Source organism: Somniosus microcephalus, chromosome 3, assembly GCF_052327205.1.
Source record: "Somniosus microcephalus isolate GS21.2 chromosome 3, FLI_Smic_1.0, whole genome shotgun sequence".
Classification (NCBI taxonomy): Eukaryota; Metazoa; Chordata; class Chondrichthyes; order Squaliformes; family Somniosidae; genus Somniosus; species Somniosus microcephalus.
Genome location: NC_140989.1, coordinates 37,399,206 through 37,426,043, shown reverse-complemented (window position 1 = coordinate 37,426,043; position 26,838 = coordinate 37,399,206). Strand labels below are relative to the sequence as shown.

The 26,838-nt window shown below is 45.3% G+C and overlaps 1 protein-coding gene across 1 annotated transcript in view; it reads left to right on the top strand.

Annotated features, from left to right (window-relative positions):
• The window catches only part of ltbp1 (latent transforming growth factor beta binding protein 1), a 580,062-nt gene that overhangs the window by 350,577 nt on the left and 202,647 nt on the right, over positions 1–26,838 (top strand). The window contains 3 exon segments of the mRNA XM_085980097.1: positions 14,187–14,309; positions 17,110–17,274; positions 26,305–26,547. Of these exon segments, the coding sequence (XP_085836223.1) occupies positions 14,187–14,309; positions 17,110–17,274; positions 26,305–26,547 (531 nt within the window).

Here is a 26,838-nt window from a genome sequence, read left to right as displayed (position 1 = left end):
AGGGGGAGGGGAGAAACTAGAAATAGGCTAAAGTTCCGCAATACAATGAGGGTATCTAAAACATGCATTGGGCCTATCTGTTGTAAATTAGTGGTGCTCTTGGAAAAATTGGACTTTACAATCCTTTTCCATTTTCATGAAAAGCAGCAGGATTGGTCACCCGTGTTGTGAGAGAGTTCAATAACTGGAATTGTCCAAAATTTTAGGATGTTCAATTCATGTTTTGATGATGCCTGATGGAAAAAGTTTTTTTTTCATCAAGCATCATTTAGAAGATACCAAACATTTTTTGATCCTGACAGTTAAAATTGTTGTTTGCCATGAACAAGGACCGTCTTAAAGGACTTGACAGGGTAGATGCTGAGAGGATGTTTCCCCTGGCTGGGGAGTCTAGAACCAGGGGTCACAGTCTCAGAATAAGGGGTTGGCCATTTAGGACTGAGATGAGGAGGAATGTCTTCACTCAGAGGGTGGTGAATCTTTGGAATTCTCTACCCCAGAGGGCTGTGGATGCTCAATCGTTGAGTATATTCAAGACAGAGATCAATAGATTTTTGGATATTAAGAGAACCAAGGGATATGGGGATAGTGTGGGAAGGTGGAGTTGAGGTAGAAGAGCAGCCATGATCTTATTGAATGGCGGAGCAGGCTCGAGGGGCCGAATGGCCTACTCCTGCTCCTATTTCTTATGTTCTTATCTGGAAATGAGCATGCATGGATTATGGTTTTACTGCTAAACAAAAAAGTTTTCGAATGAGCCTGCTTTAAGATAAACTAATTAAGTTGTACATTGCACAGTCTCTGCATTGGTGGTTCAGTGGTAGAATTCCCGCCTGCCACGCAGGAGGCGCAGGTTCCTTTCCTGGCCAATAAAGAGGGTGGAGTTTTCACAATGTATAAAACTTTTTTTCTGACCCAATAGGTAAGAAGCCCAACAAGGGGGAAAGCACTGCTGGACCTAGTAATGGGAAATGAACCTGAGCAGATAAGAGAAGTAAGCGGGGGAGAACATCTAGGGAGTGGTGATCACAATATAATAAGGTTTAAGATAATAGTGATTGAAAAAAGCCAATGATGAGGAAATGAGGATGGTGCTAAGGGAGGGAAGCTGGAGAAATATATTGACAGACAAGGAGTGAGAACAACAGTGGGCAATATTTAAAGGAGCGATAGATAGAGTTCAGGAGAAATATATTCCACTAAAAATTAGAACAAAATGAGATGCCATGAATAAGTAGAGGCGAATCTACAGAAAAAGGCATACGCAAAGTACATAAGCAATAAAGGAGAAGATGACAAAAGGGAATACGATGTGCTTAGAAAAGAGGTTTAAAAAGACAAATAGGAAATATGAAATGAAAATATCAAAGAATATAAAAAGTAGTAGTAAAGTATTCTGTAGACATCCACTAAGGGATAAGCAAGATAAACTCAAAAGAGATGATACTGAAATGGCAGGGATATTGAATAGATACTTTGCCTCGGTTTTCACTGAAGAGTCTCCCAAAGAGGAAATGACAACAGTAGAAGAAGTCAAGAACGATATTACAACAGTTAAGATAGAAAGAAAAGAGGTAGCAGCCAAACTAACCAAACTTAAGGAGGACAAGACCCCAGGTCCAAATAGATTGCGCCTGCGGATACCCGAAGAAACTATGAAGGTGATAGCAGATATAGTATCCATATATAAACATTAAATAGAAAAAGGAATAGAGCCAGAGGACTGGCAGGCAGCAAATTTATTTCCTATATTCAAATAGGGAGATAGAACAAATCTAGCCAATTATAGACCAGTTAGCTTAAGCGCTAGGAAAGATACTAGAATCTTCGCTAAAAGGTGAGATTACAAAATATCGAGAGATGGAGAATATAATGGGAAAAAAGCAGCACGGATTTCCAAACGGGTGATGTTTAACCAACCTTATTGAATTCTGTACAGAAGTAACAGAAAAAGTAGACAAGGTAGACAATGCCGTTGATGTGGTATGCAAAGACTTTCTTAAAGGCCTTTGATAAGGTGCCACATAAGAGACTCATGACAAAGGTCAGAAGGGTGTGGAATCCAAGTAGCGGAATGGATTGAAAGACGCTACAAAACAGATAACAGAGGGTAGGAGCTAAGGGAAGTTTCTCGGACTGACAGAAAGTGGGAAGTGATGTCCCGCTGGGATCAGTGCTGGGACCGCTGTTGTTCACCATATACATAAATGATTTGGACTCAGGATTTGGAGGTATAGTGTCAACATTTTCAGATTATACTAAATTGGGGGGAGGGTATAGCTAATGAGGTGGAAATTGGCACCAAAATAGATGTAAACAGGATAAATGGCAAATAAAATTCAATATAATGAAGTGTGATGTGAATCATTCTGGTAGGAGGAATAAGGAGGCTACTTAATCCTTGGAAATTAAGAAACTGAATGGGGTAGAGAATCAAAGAGATCTGGGAATACAGATCCATAAATCACTAAAAGTAGCAACAGATGTTCATAAGGCCATAAAGAGTACGAACATAGAAACATAGAAACATAGAAGATAGGAGCAGGAGTAGGCCATTCGACCCTTCGAGCCTGCTCCGCCATTCAATGCGATCATGGCTGATCATCCAAATTCAGTACCCTGTCCCTGCTTTCTCCCCATATCCCTTGATCCCTTCAGCCTTAAGAAATATATCCAACTCCTTCTTGAATATATTTAATGAATTGGCCTCAACTGCCTTCTGTGGTAGAGAATTCCACAGGTTCACCACTCTCTGGGTGAAGAAATTCCTCCTCATCTCTGTCCTAAATGGCTTACCCCTTATCCTTAGGCTGTGCCCCCTGGTTCTGGACTCCCCGACCATCGGGAACATCCTTCCTGCATCTAGTTTGTCCAGTCCTGTCAGAATTTTATAAGTTTCAATGAGATCCCCTCTCATTCTTCTAAACTCCAACGAGTATATGCCCAATCGACCCAATCTCTCCTCATACGTCATTCCTGCCATCCCAGGTATCAGCCTGGTGAATCTTCGCTGCACTCCTTCCATGGCAAGAACATCCTTCCTCAGATAAGGCGACCAAAACTGCACACAATACTCAAGATGTGGTCTCACCAAGGCCCTGTACAACTGCAGCAAGACATCCTTGTTCCTGTACTCAAACCCTCTCGCTACGAAGGTCAACATACCATTTGCCTTCTTAACCGCCTGCTGCACCTGCATGTTTACCTTCAGCAACTGGTGCACAAGGACACCCAGGTCTCATTGCACTTCCCCTTCTCCCAATCTATTGCCATTCAGACAATAATCTGCCGCCTTGTTTTTGACACCAAAGTGGATAACCTCGCATTTATCCACGTTATATTGCATCTGCCATGCATCTGCCCAATCACCCAACCTGTCCAAATCATACTGGAGTTTCTCAGCATCCTCCTCACAGCACACACGCCCACCCAGCTTTGTGTCATTGCAAACTTGGAGATATTACATCTAGTTCCCTCGTCTAGATCATTAATATGTATTGTGAATAGCTGGGGTCCAAGTACCGATCCCTGCGGTACCCCACTAGTCACTGCCTGCCACTCGGAAAAAGACCCGTTTAGTCCAACTCTTTGCTTTCTGTCTGTCAACCAGTTCTCTATCCAAGTCAATACCTTGCCCCCAATCCCATGTGCCTTAACTTTACACGCTAATCTCTTATGCGGGACCTTATCGAACGCCTTTTGAAAGCCCAAATACACCACATCCACTGGTTCTCCCTTATCTATTTTACCAGTTACATCCTCAAAAAATTCCAGTAGATTAGTCAAGCACGATTTACCTTTTGTAAATCCATGTTGACTTTGTCCGATCCTGTCACTCTTTTCCAAGTGCCTCTGCTATTACATCCTTTATAATGGACTCTAGCATTTTCCCCACTACCGATGTCAGGCTTACCGGTCTATAATTCCCCGTTTTCTCTCTACCACCTTTTTTGAATAGTGGGGTAACATTAGCTACCCTCCAATCCATGGGTACTGTTCCAGATTCTATCGAATGTTGGAAGATGATCAGCAATGCATCTACTATTTCTAGGGCCACTTCCTTAAGCACCCTAGGATGTAGATTATCAGGCCCTGGAACAAAGTACTGGGGTTCATTTCTAGAGGAACAGAATCCAAAAACAGGGAGGTAACGTTCAATTTAAATAGAACCTTGGTCACTGTGTGCAGATCTGGTCTCTATACTACTAAAAGGATACTAAAGCACTGGAGAAAGTGCAGAAAGGATTTACAAGAATCTTACCAGAACTGAGAGGATGCAACTATCAGGAAAGATTGAACAGACTGGAAAAGAGTAGGCTGAGAAAATCACAAAGGCTGGATGTAGATAAATTGTTCCCACTTGTGGGTGAGTCCAGAACAAGGGGCATAAGTATAAGATAGCCACTAACAGATCAAATAAAGAATTTAGGAAGGATTTATTTCGACCAGAGAGTGGTGAGAATGTGGAACTTGCTGCCACACGGAGTAAGTAGTTGAAGCAAATAGCATTAACACATTTAAGGGGAGGCTTGATACATACATGAGGGAGAAGGGAATAGAGGGATATGGGATAAAAACAGAAAATGCTGGAAATACTCAGCAGGTCAGGCAGCATCTGTGGAGAGAGAAACAGAGTTAACGTTTCAGGTCGATGACCCTTCGTCAGAACTGGAAAAAGCTGGAGATGGAACAGGTTCTTAAGCAAGTGTAGGGGCTGGGAAAGGGGGGAGGGGAGGAAAGAACAAAAGGGAAGGTCTGTGATAGGGTGGAAGGCAGGAGAGATTAAGAGACATTAAGAGAGATTAAGAGATGCGGGGTGGGTAGAGACAATTAGAGTGGGAGGAGGCTCATATGGAATATAAAAACTGGTATAGACCAGTTGGGCCGAATGGCCTGTTCCTGTGCTGTATATTCTATGTAAAACAGGCGCCAGTCAGCAATAGTAAGAAACAGGGACTGCTCCCCTCCAAACTCCCACCAAATCTCAGGCAAGCCGAGGCGAATTAGGAGAGAGGGAGGTAAAGTTTTTGCTCAGCATATATCCACATCTCCATACTGGCTTCCATATTTTCCATGGCAGCTTTATGCTCATCTTCTACATTGCATGGAGCTTCTTCAGCCGTGCTCTGCGTACTTAGAAAACGACACTTCTACAATGTTTCCGCTAAGGTCCCGCGCAGGCCGCTCGCCAGCCTTTACACTGTAAATACCGCGCGTGCACAGAAATTTAAAGGGACCGCGCATTAAAAGAAACAGAACAAAGTGCAGCTTACAGGGAACGTTGCATGTCTATGGGCGTCTCTTTTCTTCTCTTGCTTTAGAGCGATGGGCAGGAAGTACAAAGCATTGAGTTGTCAAATCGGGAATTCCCGGGACAGTCCGTAGCTGCAGGACAAGATGTGGGTTATTCTTTGCTGCTAAACCTGGCGTGTGTCTGACATTCCAGGACACTGGATTCTGTGCGTCAAGTGAAGTTTGGGTCAGTGAAAGTGCAGTTAGTGTGTGTTACATGAAACCTTGAACAAAACCAGTCACTGGAATGCATAAAGGAGCTTCTACGCAGATGATACGCAGAGATTACATTTTCTTTTGCATTGAATCTTTTTGTCACTTCACACAACACTGGACCATTTAAGTAATGGTTATAACACATTATCTGTCAGTACCTGTCCCATTCAGTCAGCATTTCAACAGAAGAAACTCAGCAAACCACACACACAAAAAACCCTCTTACTTCATTATCCGAAAGAAAATCATTTCTGACTCGTCCAGAAACCTATTGAAGTCCTCGCTGGTGCCAAGTTACAGCTGCTTTGATGATAATGTCGCAGGGAAATAATTGCTCTGTGCTGGATTAGTGCTGGCAGCACAAGTTTCAACAGGAACTTGGGGGGGGGGGTGGGGTTGCGGGGAGAAACACAACCCTTTATGTTGATTTTTCTCTCCAAATTGTGGCGTTGATAAGAGTTATTGAGAAATAATTTTGCTTGAACGATGGGAAGTTCCGATAAAAGGAACTAAAAAGCTCTTTCGCCACCTGGGTTAGTTTAAACAAGAGCAGATTACATTCCTGAGACATATTTTACTGCTGAGAATATAGGAAGGAAAGGTCAAGACCTTTTTGGTCAAAAGAGTATCAGTCAATTTACTTAAGTAATCTTGCAGGAATCATGGTACTTATTATTATGGGCCATTAATATAAATGTCCCTTTGAAACGTGTGTTTATGGTTATCTGGCTGCAATCAGAATCATTGCCCCTTTGGCCCGATAAGTGCCTTTGCTCTCATTAAAAACCTGATACGTAAATGGTAGGAACACCAAATGAGGGAACTCAAGACTAACTTGAATTGCATCCAACCCTCACAGCGAGGGAAAAAATACACTGCATTTGCTAAATTTTAGTGAAAATAATAGGCGCGTACATCAAGTGTGGAGTATAAATGTAAATTTGATCATCAAATTTAGTGAACGGAGGAAGACTTCCTTTGTTGTATTGATCATCTGCAAGTCAGAGCCACTCACTGAATAATGGTTCCAAACCACCCTGATTACAAGCGGTCTTTTGCTAATTAGGAGGCGAGCTCAGACAATCTCTTGTTTTTGCTGCCTGTGGCTTTATAACCCACGCCACCAGCCGATTGGAAGAATCTTGTAGTTACCCCTATTTGATAAACAATTCACCAAATATGACAAGCCAGCAATAAATAACTGGGGTGATTATTAATTTTCCCCATAAATTATTTCCTGAAAATAACGACCAAACCAACAAACTGAGGTCGATGAAGGGAGTCTGCAGTTGTGTCACTGGACAGTTAACGCTTACTAGTTACAAGTGAACACCCTCCGCATCACAAAAGTCTTGCATAATTCTAATTTTCTCAAAAGTTCAATGAATTTCAAACGGGAAGCAAACTAAGTCAGTACTCCAAGGATGCTTTATATATACAAAAATTATTCATTTTCATTTTTTTTTTACAGTATGCTTTTGGGAATGGGGAGTAGGATAGAAAAATGAAGACCCCAACATTGTGAGAAAGATCACAATGATATGGATGGCCCTGAATTAAATAATGAAGTGGTGAGGGATTTTGAACTGATGGATTTAAATTAAACCATCTCTACAAACGAGCTGATTTTAAAAATTCTCATCCTTGTTTTCAAATCTCTCCATGGCCTTGCCCCTGCCTATCTTTGTAACCTTCTCCAGCTCTACAACCCTCTGAGATCTCTGCGCTCCTCCAAATCTGGTCGCTGGAGCATCCCTGATTTTAATCGCTCCACCACTGGCGGCCGTGCCTTCAGCTGCCCAGGCCCTAAGCTCTAAAGTCTGGAATTCCCTCCCTAAAACTCTCCGCCTCTCTAACTCTCTTTCTTCCTATAAGATGGTCCTTAAAACCTACCTCTTTGACCAAGCCCTGCCTTAATATCTCCTTATGTGGCTCGGTGTCAAATTAGGTTTGATAATTGCTCCTGTGAAGCTATTTGGGACGTTTTGCTACATTATATACAGGAAACTTTTGATTAACCGGCACCTAAATAACCGGAAATGTCGGTTAACCGGCAAAATTCAGGAGTAGGTTGAGGTAACTTTTATTACTTGCCTTCCTCCATGTGTTGATGTGCAAGGGTGTGGCTGCAGCTGTTGCTAAGCTACAGAGATGCTTGCAACTTGTGGCCATTGTTTTGAAGCTGAAAGCAACAGGGTTTGTTGCTTTATACGGAGCTCTCAGCTCCGTATCTTTTACTATAGCGTTCGGTTATCCGGAATTTTTGATGAACCGGCACCACGTCGGTCCCGTCGTGCCGGATAAAAAAAAGTTTCCTGTAAATACAAATTATTGTTGGTTGAAAATTGGCAATTCTTGTCTGAAGGTGGATGCCAGATCTGGGACAATGCAAGACCTGTATTCGGAGCAGATTTCTCTTGCAGTACCTTGAATATTACAGGGAAGGGAAAGTGAAGAATGTATAACAACGTTATGTTGGGCTGATGGCAAGAAAGCTGCTACTGAGGCAAGCAGAACAGTTGAGAGGCGCTTGTTAAGGAAATGCAACTCTGAGTATAACTTAGCTGGTGGTGATTTAAAGTCAAGCAAAATAAGTGAAAGTGCTGAAGGATTAAAATAATAACTCTCAATTAGGTCATGGAAGCGGGCCAAGGAGAGTAAGAGTTGTAGGCCTAGAAATTCAGTTGGTAGCGCCAGCGATTAGCGCCTAAAGAGCCCAAGAATTGGGGCGTTACCCAATTTTCGGGCGGGCGCAGTGAATATAGCGCCACCTCCCATATTGAGTATCCTTTTAGCGCCGGCGCTAACTCTTTGCGTGCGCCCGCGGACGCAGGCAGATCATGACGTCATTTCAGTGTGCAACGCCTTTTTGGCGCCCCGGACCGGATATTCAGTGGCGCCCGCAACCTTTCCGCCTGGCGCTATTAGTGACAGTTGGATGGCGCGTTCCCAGGCCCTTCTCGGACTCGGGGGGCGCTATTTAAAGGGGACAGCACTAGTATAAAAGCTGCAGCCATTTGGGCTGGCCATTCTGATCATTGCTGGAGAGAGTTGCTGACCTTCTGTTGGACAGTACTTTTCTCATTGAGCCTTTGGAGGCACTGGCACTGGCAGCTTGAGGGCCCGGCTCCCGAGCTGGTGATGCAGTATCTGAAAGCAGGGAGGTGGAAGAGTGGCTTTAGCAAAAGGACAGCTTGGCAGCAAGGGATGCCAGATTGCGGCAAGGCTATGACATGGGTCCACAGTGAGAAAGCATGCTGGCGGGGGGAACAAGTGGAAGGAGACAGTTGTAAAAGGTGAGAACCTTACCATCGCTGTCGACAATGGGGTCGGCAGCTGCAGTGGCTACAGGACCACTCAGACGTCCTCCAAGAATCTGGTGGACTCTCTCCTCGAGATCCGTGAGAGTGACCACTTGTGGAGGTCCTCCACCGGTGCGAAGCTGGTCTTTGCCAATCCTCACCAGCTTGGACTGCAGGGGAAAGGAGGGGAAGTTATGTTACCTGATGCCCTGAGTGATCATTTCATGCCCCCCATGGTGGAAGAGCCCTTACATGATGCCTTGAGTTAAATGTGCATGTGTGTGCCCAGAAAGGGCCATGGGTGCTTGCTGGCAGATGGCCAATGGAGCACAGGCCACCCTGTAGCCATAAAGTCAGGTGCAAATGAAGGGATGCTGAAGTTTGCAGAAACGACACCCACCCTCACGACCCGAGTGAGGTCATTGAATTTCTTTCTGCATTGGACAGGGCTACTGGTCACCATGCTGCTGGAGTTGACCCTCTGGCATACATCCCTCCAAGCTCGTCGGTAGTCCTTATGATTCGGCCTCCTGCCATTGTCTGGGTAGAGAACATCTTGCCGGCGCTCCACTGTGGCCACCAATTGCTCCAGAGCCTCATTGGTGAAGCGCTCTGCTCTCTGTCTCACCTTCTCCATCTGGTCCAAGTTTTTAGCGCCAGAGAAGGGCCTGCGCCGATTCTGAGGCCTGCAAGGCGCAGAGTGTGGATGCTGAAGCTGACTGACCCACCCCTTTTAAGAGCTGGCCGGCGCCTGGAAGCCTCGTGGTCATCGGTAATTGAGAGCATCTGCGCTGCGCCCGTCCGCTCCGATATTGGGTTGTGCCGGAAGTTTAGCGCCTTAGGAGTCCTGTGTAACGCCTGAATTCGCACCTCAATCACCTTTAGGGGCGATGCAACCCAATATCGCGCCAGGTGGCGATAAGTTGCGTCTGGCTATAAACTTTGCGCTGCGCCAATTCTAACGTCCCAAGCGGGGCTATACCCAATTTCTAGGCCGTATTCTTTTTGTTTAAATCTTTATTAAACTGGATTCAAATTTAACAGTGCCATTTTGTATCAATACAGTAAGAATGACAAGTACTGTATCATGAATTCATATACATTGTGGAGTTTTTGTGTGAATAATTTTCCTTAGCCCAGTGCATGTTTGCTTTTTATACTGTGTGCTGTTGGCTTCACCACAATGTAACTCAGACAATAATCCAGACTATCCAGGTTGAAACATGGGCCGGAATTTTGCCGGCGCTCAGAGTACAGGTTTGGAGGCGGGCCCACTGTCAAAATCACAAAGATTGACAGCGGGTCGGTATCCCGCTGTAAACCCGCCTCCTTGTTAGTTTCCCAAGTGTCGGGACTGTCAACTCTAAACAGACCCGACACCAAGCGGCGGGTCAGCCAATTTAGATAGTTAAAAGCTTGTTAAAAGGTAGTTAAGAACCATTTTCCCATCTACTTACCATCTTACCAGGTTTTTAACGAGGTTCCTGGGGCGCGGGGATCACGTCAGGTAAGGAGGTCGGGTGTTGTGTCAGCATGGAATGATTTACTAACCTAACCTGACAGCTGCAAATGGTCTATGAAAGCCCCCATTTCAGAGGTCTTCACTTTCCAAGGTTAGAAGCTGTTGCTTACTGCATTTGGAAGACAGATTGAACTTTATGCAGGTTGCAAGTGTTTGGAGTAAACTCTCTATCCAGTGTCACCTCATTGGAACAACCTCTCTCACCACTGATGGATTGCTTCTGTCATCTCAAGTTCACCTGCCATCTCAAGTTCACCTGCCATCTATTCCCTCATTATCGGTGCCCTTGAAAAAATCTCACCTTGGTCCTCAGCATCCCAACATGATCAGCCCCAACACCAGCAGCACCAACAACAGCACCAACATTCTCCACAATCAACTGATGCTGCACTGGACACAGGGCATCAGCACCCGAACACATTGCTGCCCGGGACGCCAGCGATGGCCTCACCATGTCCAGATTTTCTTCACTTAACACTGAACACCCTGGCTGCCACATGATGCACCATGTTGGCACCACCCCACACCAGAACCATAAAGCATCCCTACAATGTCCAAGCCATTCCTTTCACACTCATCACCATTGACCATTGGGGGGGGGAGGGACGTTATGTCTCACCATTCACTGCAACTCACTAAGACACTTTCAAAGGTGCACACAAATCCGTCCAAGAAGGCAGATTGTTGAAAATAAAGATTTCAATGCTTGACAGCACATTAACAGAAACTTTACACGAACATTGGCTAAAGCACACAAGTGCCTACCCTTGTGTGTTGTTAGTTGGTATGATTGGACAAGGATGAGGGTGAGTGTGAGGGGTGGCTATTGAGATGGGGAAGTGATAATGTAGATAGAGGGATGGGTGGAGGTGCAAGGTAAGTTGGTGTGAGTAAGGATGTGCAGGAGTAGGGTAGGGAAGACAGAGTCATGGGGATGTGATGAGTGGCACAGCAGGATGAGGTTGAGTGTGCAGTTTGCAGTAACGTTTCGTGATCTACAGTGATCATTGAAAGGTTTGCGCCACTGCAGCCTGGTCCTCCTGCCAACATTCCTGCTTGTGTCCTCCTGTGCAATGTGCAACCAGGCTGTGTTGGTGTCCTGGGGAGGTGTTTTCCACCCATGGGAAGGGAAGAGCACCTCCCTGCGTGCTGTGACTCCCTCCATAAGCATATGGGAGAGCCTGGGTACAGTCGTGCACCTCTGTGCAGTGGTTGTCAGTGTTTGCAGCACCTCAATGCTGTAGAACACTGACAGCAGAACTATCAAAATGAATGCGGCCAGGGTCCCTTTAAGGAAACCGGCTGATGACGCATCATCAAATGATGTCATCAGACCAGCTTCCTAATAATTGGCCGGGAACCTCGCAGGGCGGGCTTAACAAGCCCCATCAACGGAAAATCATGTTGGAGGCCGGGATCGAGACAGATGTGGGGTCCCCACATGCCACGGATGTCGCCCGCCATGGACCTGCCGAGGTTGGAAAAATCCAGCCCATGCTGTGCCATCCTACAAGGTACTTCGAGGGCAGTGTCCTAGGCCCAACCATCTTCAGCTGTTTCATCAAAGACCTACTCTCCAACATAAGGTCAGAAATGGGGATGTTCGCTGATGACTGCACAGTGTTCAGCGCCATTCACAACTCCTCAGATAATGAAGCAGTCGATGCCCGCATGCAACAAGACCTGGACAACGTTTAGGCTTGGGCTGATAAGTGGCAGGTAACATTCGTGCCACAGAAGTGCCAGATGATGACTATCTCCAACAAGCGAGAGTCTAACCACCTCCCCATGACATTCAACAGTATTACCATTGTCGAATCCCCCACAATCAACATCCTGAGGGGCACCATTGACCAGAAACTTAACTGGACCAGCCACATAAATACTGTGGCAACAAGAGCAGGTCAGAGGCTAGGTATTCTGCGTCAAGTGTCTCACCTCCTGACTCCACAAAGCCTTTCCACCATCTACAAGGCACAAGTAAGGAGTGTGATGGAATACTCTCCACTTGCCTGGATGAGTGCAGCTCCAACAACACTCAAGAAGCTCGACACCATCCAGGACAAAGCAGCCCATCTGATTGGCACCACATCCACCACCTTAAACATTCACTCCCTCCACCACCGGCGTACCGTGGCTGCAGTGTGTACCATCTACAAGATGCACTGCAGCAACTCACCAAGGCTCCTTTGGCAGCACCTCCCAAACCCGCGACCTCTTCCACCTAGAAGGACAAGGGCAGCAGGTACATGGGAACACCACCACCTCCAAGTTCCCACCCAAGTCACACACCATCCTGACTTAGAAGTATATCGCCGATCCTTCATCGTCGCTGGGTCAAAATCCTGGAACTCCCTACCTAACAGCACTGTGGGGGTACCTTCACCACACGGACTGCAGCAGTTCAAGAAGGCGGCTCACCACTACCTTCTCACGGGCAACTAGGGATGGGCAATAAATGCTGGCCTTGCGACGCCCAGATCCCATAAGCGAATTTTAAAAAAAGGAGCCTGAAATGTATTTGATTCAAGCCAAGTTATGAAACAGTTTGTGAGGATGATAGGTTCAGAGCTACATTCATTGGAAATTTTATTTTCTTGATGTATGGGTGAACATTAGAACTACAATGGATCCATAGCTACAAGAATTCCCATGATTTTCAGAAAAATTGAATTTGTTCAATGCAGGAAGAAAGACTGCAAATTGAGGTTACTATTCATGGGTTTTGGGCTTCTGTTGTTTTCTGCCCAATTTTGTCCAGCTACAAAATGGCTGCCTCATCTTTCCAAAATCTAAAATAGCACTTAAGTTCCATGGCCCAATTTACATCAAATTGATTAATTATTTGCTATGTAGCTAATTATCATAGCTATTTCACTGTTCCCATATATTTCCTGGTCTGCCTTCACTGATAAATATATAGAAAAACAGTAATGGGTTTACAGGGAAGTGCTACACATTGCACAAGATAAGCCTCATCATGACTTGGGAGTTTTGGAATCAATATCATCGGCCTCCATTCCTGCAACTGAGTAGATGGCACCTTTACAGTATGTTCGACAGCCAAAGAGATCAATCCAGATCAGATTATTCAGTGACTTTAACAATGCAAACTCCCTGCAGGCACTCTATGGTACTTGTATACTTATTCTCTACATTCCATGACCTTGGTTCACATTATATAATAGTCACATTATTTATAATTAAAAGCAAATTTTCAATTATGAAAATACATGACCATACTTTAGTTAAGTTTATTCATTGCAACAGCAAAAAAAAATTCTGGCTCATAAGCAACCAATATTTCAATAGTATTAGATTTCTCTCTTCTAATCAACCTTTATGAAATTATAGCGCCCTATATTGAGTTTTAGCAATTTTATCACACAGTTTCTACTGAGTACATTTTCATCGGCCAGAATACTTTACCATTCTACCTCATATTTTAATGCATTGGTCTAGAATTACTGCCATTGAATGTAAACACCAGTTTTGGCAACTGTTAAGGGACTTGGGGGGGGGGGGGATACTTCTGACTTTGGGCGATAGTGTAAAACAGGCAATATCGGATCAGCCACCCAATATATATCTCTTCCAATTCTTATTTCCAATGAAGCAAAAAAAAATGTAACATTTGTGACCGATATTGTGTGGGGAAAATAAATATGCAAAGGCAATTAGAATACATCTGCAAAATTGCAAGGGGGTGGGTGAGATCACAATTGTTAACATTTGCTTAGTTTTAAAATCTCTCCATTGATGCAACAACTTAGGTAGCAGTTTTTGATGACAAAATTTGGTGGCGTCATTGCCAGCCCTGGATGCCCACTTAAATACTATTTCTTGTTTTGTAGATATCAATGAATGCCAGCTCCAAGGGGTGTGCCCACATGGCGAATGCCTGAATACCCTGGGCAGCTACATGTGCACATGCAAGCCTGGGTTTGTCCCCGGTTCCACACAGACTGCCTGTGTCCGTAAGTACTGTTTACCAGACCTTTCAAGGACCTTTTATAATTTGGCCTCACCCTGAAAATTTAACGCAAATACACTCTCATTTTCAAAGTTGGGTTTGTGTAATTCTTCGGAACATTTTTTTATTTTCATCAGAAACAGGTTTTCCCCTCCCATCAAACGATCTGTGATTCATTCATCAAAGCCAAGGCGTCTTTCACTGATGGAACATCTTATAAGTTAACACTTAAGAGTGAAAATTAAGAGGGTGAATAAATGGTTTCCAAGGGCACTATTGGGGGGCAGGGGTGGTGATATTTGATTTGGGCAGGGATGCAAAATGGGCAGTATCGTGAGGCCAGTGGAACGGAATATGGGGCGGGGTGTATAACGGGCAGCACTTGTGACACCATCCCGTTTTACATCCCCGCACAAGTCGAATTTCACCCCCTCTGTCTATTTTTGAAGGGGCTGCTAGCCTTTCGAAGGGCTGTCCTACCCTTCCTGTCTCATTTACATCTGTTCAAAAAACAGTGTCTTTCTGCACCATATGACAGGCTCTGAAGCTACACATAGAATAAATCTTGATTCATCCCACATTGTACAGTACTGGGAAATGGATTAAATAAAGAGTAATGTATTCTTTGTGATGGCGCAGCAATTGTTCTGATGTCGCAGTAATGTAACAAGGACAGCACAAAGGGGTGAGCAGCCTCTCCAACTTTCCGGGTGGAATACAGTTAGTAATTTGAGCCACTCATTTTGTATGTTTAAATGTTCTTTTGTCATATAAGCAGAATGCACAGCAGCGAATGGTGGGAAGTCCCGATTACTGCGCTCGTGAAGAGGACCTGTTGTAGCTTGCCTGTGATGGTCACTCGGGTCTTAATAAGATGGTCCTCACTTGCAGAGAAAACTTGGCCTCCCCTTGTGTCATATTGTGTTGTTGTTGCTTGCAAATTTTGGGGCAAGATTACTGCTTTCCGCCGAGAGAATGGGAGCAAAAGCAATGAATATCTGAACTTTAAAGAGCCAGGAAAAAAACGGGGTTAATTCTAGGTCAACCAGAATTTTTTCTACTGCTGTCAAAATATGTGATATCATTAATGTTCACGGGCACTGTGTGAAACCTAACCAAAAACATACTTATTTTATAACTGGACTGCAGCTGGTGTTAGTTTATGGTTGTGACTCAATTATTAAATACCGTTGCTAATGTAAAATAAGCAAAATGTGAGTTCAAACCAAATTCTACATTTTAACAATATGCCTGTATAAAATTCCACACTGGCACTGTGTAAGCACCTGTGAAATTTATTCTCAAAAAAAGGTAAGTGGTAAGTAGGCATTGATAAGAGTTGTTTCAGGTGATCTGACACCAATACAGTCATTAGGCTTGTGCACCATTGTTGCAGATGCTTCACCCCAAACTCTTCCTGGCACCAGTTGTGTAGATAGCTACAAAACTGGGCTTTCTGTTGACCGTTTGCATTCACCACTTCTCCACAAAATCTCCACCAAAAAAAAAAGAAACCACATTTAAGACTATGGCAGGCAGACCAAGCCGTGGCCAGAGCCGATGGAGTGCCAGCATTGGCTCCAAAATGAATGCTGCAGCCAGTTTGGAGCCAGTCACGGATACTGGTTCTGCTTTACGGTACGTACTTCCCTCTGGTTGGTTCGCTCAGTCTCTGCAGCCGTTGATGCAGAGAGTTGGAGCAACGCCTTTGATGCCTGCATCTCAATGGCTATTGAGACGATTAATAATCCGCCTCGCTGTCAAAGCTCACTTGACCCGTCGCGGTGGAGCGAGCCAGTTTGAACTCTGAACTGTACGAGCATTTGGCTCCACGCTCCATATTCTGCTGACTCGGGGCCACTTCGTCAATCCTAGTTTTAGATGTTTGGAGCCGGAAATAATATTTTGGCTCCATAGGCCTGGCTGACCCATTTCGGGACTTAATCATCAGCCGTTTGAAGAGGCAATGGGAATGGGATGTGCAAAAGGTCAAAGTGGTATGACTACTAGAGCTTTTCCTTTGGCCAAGCTTGGTACTCTTTTGAGAATGCTGAATGGTTCCGATTGTATTTGACAAAGTAGGACTAAACTGCACAGATTGTCCCATGTTAGCTAGGCACTACACGGGCCTGTTGGACGAGAAAGAATGACACTCTAACAGAACATAAATATTGTGCACATGTAGTTTGTCTAATACAATTATAACTAACCAAACTCGGATTGGAATGAAGAATAAAATTGCCCCAGTTGCCTGCAAAACGGAATGATTTGGATTGGTCTGCAAGCATGCCAAACTCATTTCAATAATGTGGCCTTGGAGGTAGTTGTATTTTGTTCTTTTTTAAAAAAAAACACCACAGTTTTGATTTTTTTTGTTTTTGTTTCGAGCATAACAGCAATTATTGCGTGCTGCTCCTGAATGCTAAAGCTACTGCTGTACTAACGCAGATGCACGTGAAAGGTACTCACAGCTTGCACATTTCTGTCTGGGGCATGTCGCCTTTCATAGGGTTTAACACCGTACGTATTTGTCAGATGGCTGCCGATGTCAAACTTTCAAGTCTTGGGGCTCTAATCTGGTACAAAGGATGCTCCGACTGTGTCTATGTCGGCACACACACACACACACACACACACACACACACACACACACACAGTTGTGCCTCAATGTATGTTGATTTTTCTTTTAGCTTGTTTGCTGTTCTGTCCTTGTCAGCTGGTGATGGAATTTCTGCAGGTTTTTTTTAATTTTTTTTTTCTTCGATCATTTCTGGCAACCTCCCCCCCTTTTTTTTCTGCTGCAGCCGAAAATCTTTTAATTGAAGAGAAAGGGCCCTGCTACCGATTTGTCAGTGCAGGAAAGCAGTGCATGCACCCTCTGTCTGTGCAGCTCAGCAAGCAGATGTGCTGTTGCAGCGTTGGCAAGGCCTGGGGCGCAAACTGTGAGAAATGTCCCATTCTGGGAACAGGTAAGGGCAGCAGAAAACAGCGGGTAACTTTTTCTTTTTGCTTCACAGATATACTGCTCCTTTTGTCTTTCTTTGCTGGCTGCTTTTTTTACTGTTATGCTCATTGTACTCTACGGCACAAAAAAAAAACAAAGTCGACAATCAAATTATTGCTAGACAATAGTGTTAATCCGTTGTAGAGTGGCTACACATTTTATGAATGGCGAATGCTGATACCCCGCCCCCAAGCGGCCCCATCTTACTGGGTTTTTTTCCCCCTCCTTCTCCCTTAAAATTACATTTCAAACCACTGATAAGAACATAACTGTACGCTCACTTGTTTGAAGAACGCAGCAAACGTTTTTTTCCCTCCACTCGCTTTACTTGGAACTTGCAGTTGTTCCGTCACCTCAGAAGAACACTTTGTCAACTGGCCTCCTCCAAAGATCCTGTGAAATTACTAATTTGCCTTATTTTGGAATTGACTGACTAATACAGAATGGAGTTTTCTGTTGCTGTTAAAGTGTGACGAATTTTGTTCCCACCCTCCCCCCCCTCCCCCCCCCCCCCCCGAGTTAAAAAGGGGTTCTGCATGTTACGAACCTTACAATGGAATGAGTCAAGATATTTGACAATCGCATGCACAAAACGTTGAAGGTCCAATGAAGCTGACTGGTCTGGAGTTATTCATTTCAACAAATCAGACTTTTTTTTTTACTTTCTTCCCTTCCAATATCTTTTTCCCAACAGGTGACCAACCCCCACTCCCTTCCCATGTCCTCCCCCTTCCCATATTCCCCATCTCCCAGCTGGGGGACGCTGCAGATGTCTAGGACTGTTGACTTCACCGAGAGTGTGGCCAGCAGTGGCCTGTGGTGGACAGTCAAGCGACTCGGTTCTCGGAGTCCAGTCCTTCCACACACCCACCACAAAAAGAAAATACTGAGAATAAAATCATGCTCTTAATGGTTACCCATTTCTGTCATTTGAAGCTAAATGAGCCTTTTTGGCCATTATTATTTTATCTGTAGCCTTTAGGGATGGGCAATAAATGCTGGCCTTGCCAGCGATGCCCACATCCCGGAACAAATAAAACAAAAACAAAAACCAAAAGGGCCAAACGGATTTATATTTGGCTCTCCCGGAGATCACAGCCCATCCGGTGGTCAGATACAGTGTCTGATATCACAGTTTCCCCATCCAGTTTAGCACCGATGAACAACATCAATGAACCGTGGCCAGGTTATGAAGAGGAATGTCAAGAAAGCTCATCAGCACAGTCTCCTCTCCACTTTGTCCCCATCCTCAAGATGCTGTGTTTTATTTTTATCACTGACGGCTCCATGGTTATTTTGGCAAAGTGTATTCATGAGAAACATCCTACTGTTTTGGTCATATAAAAGGCTTTTACATGGTTATTCTTCTTTGCAGTGTCATATCATGTTACAAATTCCATATTTTGTGGGGCATTTTTTTTATTAAGACTTTTCAGAAATTGTGTTGGAATTTCGTGGTGGTGGTAATCAGGACCAGTGTTACTAACATCACTGTTGTAGACCTGGCAGAAACAGTGATGCAGGGCTAAGTTCAGCTCTAATTTTTTCTTTTCCTCCTCTGTTGGCTGGTTTGTCGAGAGTTACTACCAGGGATCAGGTGAGCAAATGGGTCAGGTTAGAAGGGAGCTGATGGGCATACATAATGGTCCATCACCTTATTTTCTGTTTCCCTGAGCCAGCGGGACTGACAGTGGGCGCACGAGCAGCCAGAGGGCCTCTGTGACCTCGGCCGTGTTAACTACGTTCATGTTTCCTGGATGCTCTTGCAGCTGTTACAAAGGCGGGAGTCCTGTTCTCAGCAGATCACCGCTCCAGCCGGGAGCTCCGATTCAAACCGGTGCGCTTTTGCCCAAGTAAGAAGGACAAGCAGGAGCGGGCAGGGAAGTGGGGTTGAGGCCAGGATCAGATCAGCCACAATCTTATTGAATGGCGGAGCAGGCTCGAGGGGCCAAATGACCGACTCCTGCTCTGTACTTGCTAGGCAACTGCACTCAGCAGCCAGCCAGCCATGGGAAATGGGTGCTGTAGGTCATAAGATCTGTGGCATGGATACTTGTGCAGTTTAGCTGGAAGAAGGAAGAGGTAAATAAAGAAATAGTCTGGAGCTTTCTTCTGGTATCGCTACAGGAAAAGTTGGCACCTTCCCCTTAAGTGGACACTGCAGCCCAGTGTAGCTGTACTTCCATGCTGCAGTCTATTATAGAGTTGTAAAACGCATAGGTTCTGGTGGGAAAATTCCAGGCTCACAATAAAAATGTTTAATATAATAATTTGCAGGTGAGCAATTATCATGTTGCAATGGCTTACATGTACTCACTTGACATGATGCAAGCAGCTTGGGTCTGTCGGCTGTAGTTCAGGCTTTCGTTTTTACCTCACCAAACACCTCACCACCCTTCCTTAAAGATTTGTGTCGTTACCACCTGGGCAGAGTCCAGAATGGAAAATCCGGGTGGAGAAGCTCACAACTCCCTAACGGGGCCTGCTGGAATTTCCTCCGGCTTAAATTAATAGAGGGAAAACCGGGTGGGTCTCCTAGCCAGCACCCGATCCTACCTGCCCTAATTTTCTCCGCGCTCAACCCAGGCAATGTTTTATGCAGGAGAGATGAAAATCTACCCCGGTCCATAAACACATAAGAATTAGGAGCAGGAATAGGCCATACAGCTCCTTGAGCCTGCTCCGCCATTCAGTTAGATCATGGCTGATCTTCGACCTCAGCTCCACTTTCCCGCCCGATCTCCATATCCCTTGATTCTCTTTGAGTCCAAAAATCTATCGATCTCAGCCTTAAATATACTCAACGACTGAGCATCCACAGCCCTTTAGGGTAGACAACTCCAAAGATTCACAACCCTCTGAGTGAAGAAATTCCTCCTCATCTCAGTCTTAAATGGCCAACTGCTTTTCCTGAGATTATGCCCCCTAGTTCTAGACTCTCCAGCCAGGGGAAACAATCTCTCCGCGTCTACCCTGTCAATCCCCCTCAGAATCTTATATGTTTCATTGCGATCACATCTCATTCTTTTAAACTCTAGAGAGTATTAGCCCAATCTACTCAATCTCTCCTCATAGGACAACCCTCTCATCTCAGGAATCTCGTTGCACTGAACTCTAAGGCAAGTATATCCTTCCTCAGATAAGGAGACCAAAACTGTGCACAGTACTCCAAAGCCCTGTACAATTACAGCAAGACTTCCTTACTCTTGTACTCCAAACCCCTTGCAATAACGGCCAACATGCCATTTACCTTCCTAATTGCTTGCTGTACTTGCATGCTAACTCTGTGTGTTTCTTGTACTAGGACACCTAAATCTCTCTGAACACGTTCCATCTCTTCCAGATATGAAAGAAATGCTCAATGATTTTTAAGTTGCTATATATATATGAAATATTTCTTTTAAATGTTATTATACCCTCATTCTTCATAAGAGCACTTTAATAATAAATATTCTTATTCGGCTCTCTAATACAATCAGAATTACTTCCCACCGGCTCAAATGGGGTGAGGGACACCTTGAGGATGAATATTTTTCACTCTTTTTGACGTATAATCAGGCTACCATACCTTTTGTGGCAGGAAAATCAGGCAGTAGCCGTCCCCTCAGGTTTCCTGGCATAAAATCGTTCACCTCGTGTTTCCACGTGCTTTTTGGCCTTTCCCATGATCCACCCATCGAGTCCCGAGTGCCCTCATTTACTTATATTGTGATGAGGACCAGTGGTGCTGCAGGCTCCTCCTTTTAGACTCTCAATGCACTCAGGGTAACTTAGACTGAGAATTACAAGGCACAGCTGCCACCTAAGGCAGGTGGATGTGAGGGGTGTCTGAGCTTGAAGAGTGTGGAGAGTTTCATTGGCAACCTCTGCAGCTGGGAAACACTTGTTGCAGTGGTTTTATTTTTAATCATTCTGCCTAGACAAACCTGGACTTGTTTCTCACGGCTTCTGACAGGGTCAGACCACTGGCAGGTTTTCATTCCACCCTGCCTACAGTGAAGGCTTCTCCGGAGCAGGTATGGCATTCCTGACGGGCATACCATTGTGTGCCGTTACCATGGAGGAGGAAGAGGAGCAGCACAAGAAGAGTCGGGCAGCATTTACGGAGCTGGCAGCCGCCAAACATTATTCCTCCCTCGGTAGAGTATACAGGTAGCACAGGCCAGACGAGGGCCTTACTGAGGAGATGTGTATAAGAAGAGCGTGCTTCACCAGAGAGGCATCAGGGCAGCTCTGTCACTTACTGCATGAGGACCTGCAGCTTCACTCGCCAGCCCACCCTGCTCTCTCAGTGGCTAGAAAGTTGACAGCTGCACGCAACCGTTCACGCAGGCACACTTCAGGCAGCCATGGGGTGATCTCTGTAATATCAGCCCGGGTGCAGTGCGTCGTCGGGTCACTGATGCACTTTGCAGGAGAGCTGGGGCAGTCATCTCCTTTGGCATCACACCAAGGCAGCAGTGGTATAGGGCTATCCTGTTTTACGGGGTTCCCAAGCTGCAGGGTGCTATTGCTTCTGCCCACATTGCTTTGTGAGCCCCCACAGAACATCCCCCCACCCCCCTCACAACTACCTCACCAGGAGGGGCTTCCACTCCCGCGATGTGCAGACCGTGTGTGTGACAACATGCAGCGGATCCTACAGGTCAGTGCCAGATATGCTGGAAGTGGCCATGGTGTATTCATCCTTTACAACTCCTGCACCCCCACCCCCGATCTCGTCAGGGAAGAAAATCAAGTCAACGGATGGCTTCTGGGTGACCGAACCAAACCCATCTCCCATGGATAATGACCCCATTAAGAGTGACCTGAGGAATGTTACAATGAAGCAGGTGTCTCCGCAATATTGGTCATCGAGAGGGCCATCAGGGTCTCACTGGGATCAGAGCACTGTTACTTTGTCTTTCTTTTGAATTTTGATTTTGTCCTCCTTGACGGTGAGAGAAGCGGAACAACGTTCCACCGTTTGCGTGTGTCCACTGTCAGCACGGTTCACTTCTAGGCCAGGTACGGGGGCGGCCAAACTCCGAGTGAAATGTGCTCCACCACCTGCAACACCAGTGTGAACTTTTCTCATTTTTTCACAGGAGCTATCCGCTTTGAGTCAGTCCTTGTTGAATGCTGAGCTAGAAACATAGAAACATAGAAGATAGGAGCAGGAGTAGGCCATTCAATGCGATCATGGCTGATCATCCAAATTCAGTACCCGGTCCCTGCTTTCTCCCCATACCCCTTGATCCCTTTAGCCTTGAGAAATATATCTAACTCCTTCTTGAATATATTTAATGAATTGGCCTCCACTGCCTTCTGTGGCAGAGAATTCCACAGGTTCACCACTCTCTGGGTGAAGAAATTCCTCCTCATTCTGTTCTAAGTGGCTTACCCCTTAGCCTTAGACTGTGACCCCTGGTTCTGGACTCCCTGACCAGCAGGAACATCCTTCCTGCATCTAGCCTGTCCAGTCCTGTCAGAATTTTATAAGTTTCAATGAGCTAGTTTTTGTACTGTGGCAACATGCCCACTGGGAACCGGGTTGAGACTTTCTGTAGTTCTTCCACTTAGGACTCTTTTTAACAGCCAGCAGAGAGAGGAGAGTTTCGCCCCAGCAGTCCAGCCTGGGTTCAGAGCCAAGCAAAAGAACAATTTGCTACCTCCCTTCACCATTCAGTCCCTTGCACTGTTTGGATTCTGGAATCATGTTATATTTTCAGCACAATGCCAAATGAAGGCAGATGGCTCCAACAAATTGTACAATATGCAAGAAGTAATCCCATGCGGTGCAGGTTCAGTTATCGGTACAGTGGGACACCCGTTATCAACCATCATGAGGAATGCCACTCTCATTGATGAGAGAAAGTGTTAGATCGTCGTGTTGCTCAAATTATGGCCCTACGCATGCGTGGAGCACGCTTAGGCAATGGGAATGACAATTTTTAAAAATTGTTTCTATAATTGCGCATTGTAGCAGTGCTTTGCCCAACGCTTTCTCCCATGAAAGTTCTGCTGGATACTCTGGAGGGTTGGGTCAGTGAGTGGACCATCAATACTGGTAGATCCACCGTCCTTTCAAAACTGGTGGAATTTCTGAATAAATTCAACACGACTGTTGAGGTTTTGATTTTTTTGTTTCTTTTTCTCTCACTGGGGACTGCTTACCTACCACCACACAAATTCCTGCTGCCAGGGTGGGTGGGGTGCGATGGGCTGGGCCACAGACCTCGCCAAGACCTCTCTTTCTGTAGATCTGTGGCGGGGGTGCGGTGGGGGAGAAGGGCACGAGCCAAGCAATATAAGGTCTTCCCGAGTAGGAACACCTCACTTCCGCACGGTCCCGGCTGAGAACACGTGACATTCACCCGACTCTGGCCTGCTTCAGCTGAAGTGATGGAAAGCCTTCAGGCTTGAGCTTGCGCCAGCCATGTACTGGACCGCTCGGGAGGACTGCATGCCCAACGGATTCCTCTCTCGCCAGCTCTAGTTCCCGAATTCAACCTGAAGGCGACATGAATGTCGAGTTACAGCTTGAGAGAGGAAGGCCGTTTGGCAGGTCGGCATGGCAATGTGCTTTCATTTTGTCACGTCCAATGTATGGCCATTTAATCTTGAGCCTTAAAAGAAGGAAGTGACAGTGCAGCAAGGAATTTCATAGCAATAAAAGCATCATTTAGAAAAGATGAGGTAAACATAGAAGATAGGAGCAGGAGTAGGCCATTCGGCCCCTCAAGCCTGTTCCGCCGTTCAATGAGATCCATGGCTGATCATCCAAATTCAGTACCCTGTCCCTGCCTTCTCCCCATATCCTTTGATCCCTTTAGCCTTAAGAAATATATCTAACTCCTTCTTGAATATATTTAATGAATCGGCCTCAACTGCCTTCTGTGGTAGAGAATTCCACAGGTTCACCACTCTCTGGGTGAAGAAATTCCTCCTCATCTCTGTCCTAAATGGCTTACCCGTTATCCTTAGACTGTGACCCCTGGTTCTGGACTCCCCTGCCATCGGGAACATCCTTCCTGCATCTAGTCTGTCTAGTCCTGTTAGAATTTTATACATTTCAATGAGATCCCCTCTCATTCTTCTAAACTCCAGCGAGTATAAGCCCAATCGACCCAATCTTTCCTCATACGTCATTCCTGCCATCCCAGGTATCAGTCTGGTGAATCTTCGCTGCACTCCCTCCATGGCAAGAACATCCTTCCTCAGATAAGGTGACCAAAACTGCACACAATACTCAAGATGTGGTCTCACCAAGGCCTTGTACAACTGCAGCAAGACATCCTTGCTCCTGTACTCGAATCGTCTGGCTACGAAGGCCAACATACTATTTGCCTCCTTAACCGCCTGCTGCACCTGCATGCTTTCCTTCAGCGACTGGTGCACAAGGACACCCAGGTCTCGTTGCACTTCCCCTTCTCCCAATCTATTGCCGTTCAGATAATAATCTGCCTTCCTGTTTTTGCCACCAAAGTGGATAACCTCGCATTTATCCACATTATACTGCATCTGCCATGCATCTGCCCAATCACCCAACCTGTCCAAATCATACTGGAGTTTCTCGGCATCCTCCTCACAGCACACACGCCCACCCAGCTTTGTGTCGTCTGCAAACCCCATGTGAAGGTGCACTGTGAAGGCATTTATTGAGGGATCTAGAATACAGGGAATGCTTGAGGTGTTATCAAAGCACAACACGTTTGGTAATGAACATAATGTTGAACCATTCATTTGTTGGAAATGAATGAGTTAATGTCTGGGTTAAAGTATTGCATTGGAGTTGATGCGGGGTGGGTGGGGGTGAATTTCCTCAGGGATTCTCCCATTCCACCAGCATAATTGCAGCAGGAAAACCTGTTTATTGGCATAGCCGGGCTTTCTGCCGAACTTGGGCTGAAGATACGTGGGCAGGGTGGAAGAAGCCCCGAGAAAGTGTGAAGAGGTGCACTAAAAATAGCACCCAGAGGGAATTAAAGATGAATGGAGCTTTCAGTCTTATTCGTAAATAGTAGAAAGAGACAAAAATGTGTTGTTCACACAAAGGGTAGTGGAAATCCAGAAACTCTGTCCTTTAAAGAAAGCTCTTGAGGCTGGGGGTCAATTGAAAATTTCAAAACTGAGATCAATAGATTTTTGTTAGTTAAGGGTGCTAAGGGCTATCGAACCAGGCGGGTAAATGGCTACAGATCAGCCATGATTTAATTGAACAAACTTGAGGGGCTGAATGGCCGACTCCTGTTCCTATGTTCCTCGTGATATTTTGCCTTTACTGTGTCCACTGACGCAAAGTATTTATGGCAAAATGAAGAGTTCTTTAATTTAAAAAAATCACCTAACCCCACACTCGACAGTGGCAAACAATGGGAGCACAGGCGGGCAGAGAAAACTGCCCTCGGCCTGAGGGATTCGCGGTGCAGTCCCACCGCAACAAGAACACATTCATTCAAGCCCTCCGCACTGGGGCTGAGCCAGCACATAAATTTTCTTCGTTTTTTTTCTTAAAACATGTAATAAGTCAGAACATGTTAAAAATAAGGCCGTTGTGTTATGTAAACTATTGCAGCACTGTGCAAGTTGACAGGCTTTGGCCAGGATGCTCCAGGACAAGCCCACCTCCCCCCATTGTCGATGCGTAACATCAGCTCCTGCCCACTGTCAGCCCCTGTTTGCCAATCTGTCTACAATGAAGCTAATCGGTCAATAACCCAACAAATCTCTATTAACTGAACTAAGCAGCTTAAATATATGAGGCTCACTTGAGGAGGTCTTGGCCTGGGGGGTGGGGTTGGTTTGGGCCACTTTTTATTTTGTTATGAAAAAGATCTCAAATCTTTATGTTGTGAGGATTTTGAATCAGTTTATCCGAAAATATCAGCTATAGGGGCTTTGAAGAACTGTTTCTTGATTTTTTTTAATGCTCAGTCAGCATTGAAAATATATACAAGTGCATGGTGGGGAAATTTAAATGATGCTAAGCTTTATGTTGTGTTGTCCAAAACAGCTGCCTTCAAGCAAATCTGCCCTGGTGGAATGGGCTACCATGTTAGTCAAACTTTCAAGAAGGTGACTGTCAAGCCTGGGCCTGATGTTAAAGTCCGTACGCGTCCTGACTCTACAATAACTCACCCCGAGATTAAACACTCCGAGCCTATACCTACTCCAGCACAAGTACCACCAGAGCAACAGCCCTTGGAGGCCTTCTCCTCCATACAAACTCCACAGCCTGAGGTGTTAATACCAGAAGGTAAGGAGATGCTCAATTTATTAGCAAACCATGGATATCTAGGATTAAAGAGAAAGCTGCCTCTCCAGAAAGTGTGCGCGTTGCTGGGTGTGACACAATTACTGTGTGCCATCAGCAAGCTGTGATCGCGATTCAGCTTCTCATTGAGATGAATGAGAAACGGAGATCATTCACAATTATATTTGTGACTGTGCGTAACTGTACACCAGCGATCTGATCGAGGTCCTTTCCAGCCAAGAGCAATGTTGGAAATACCCGAAGCATCATTCATCTGTGGCTGCATTTCAGGCA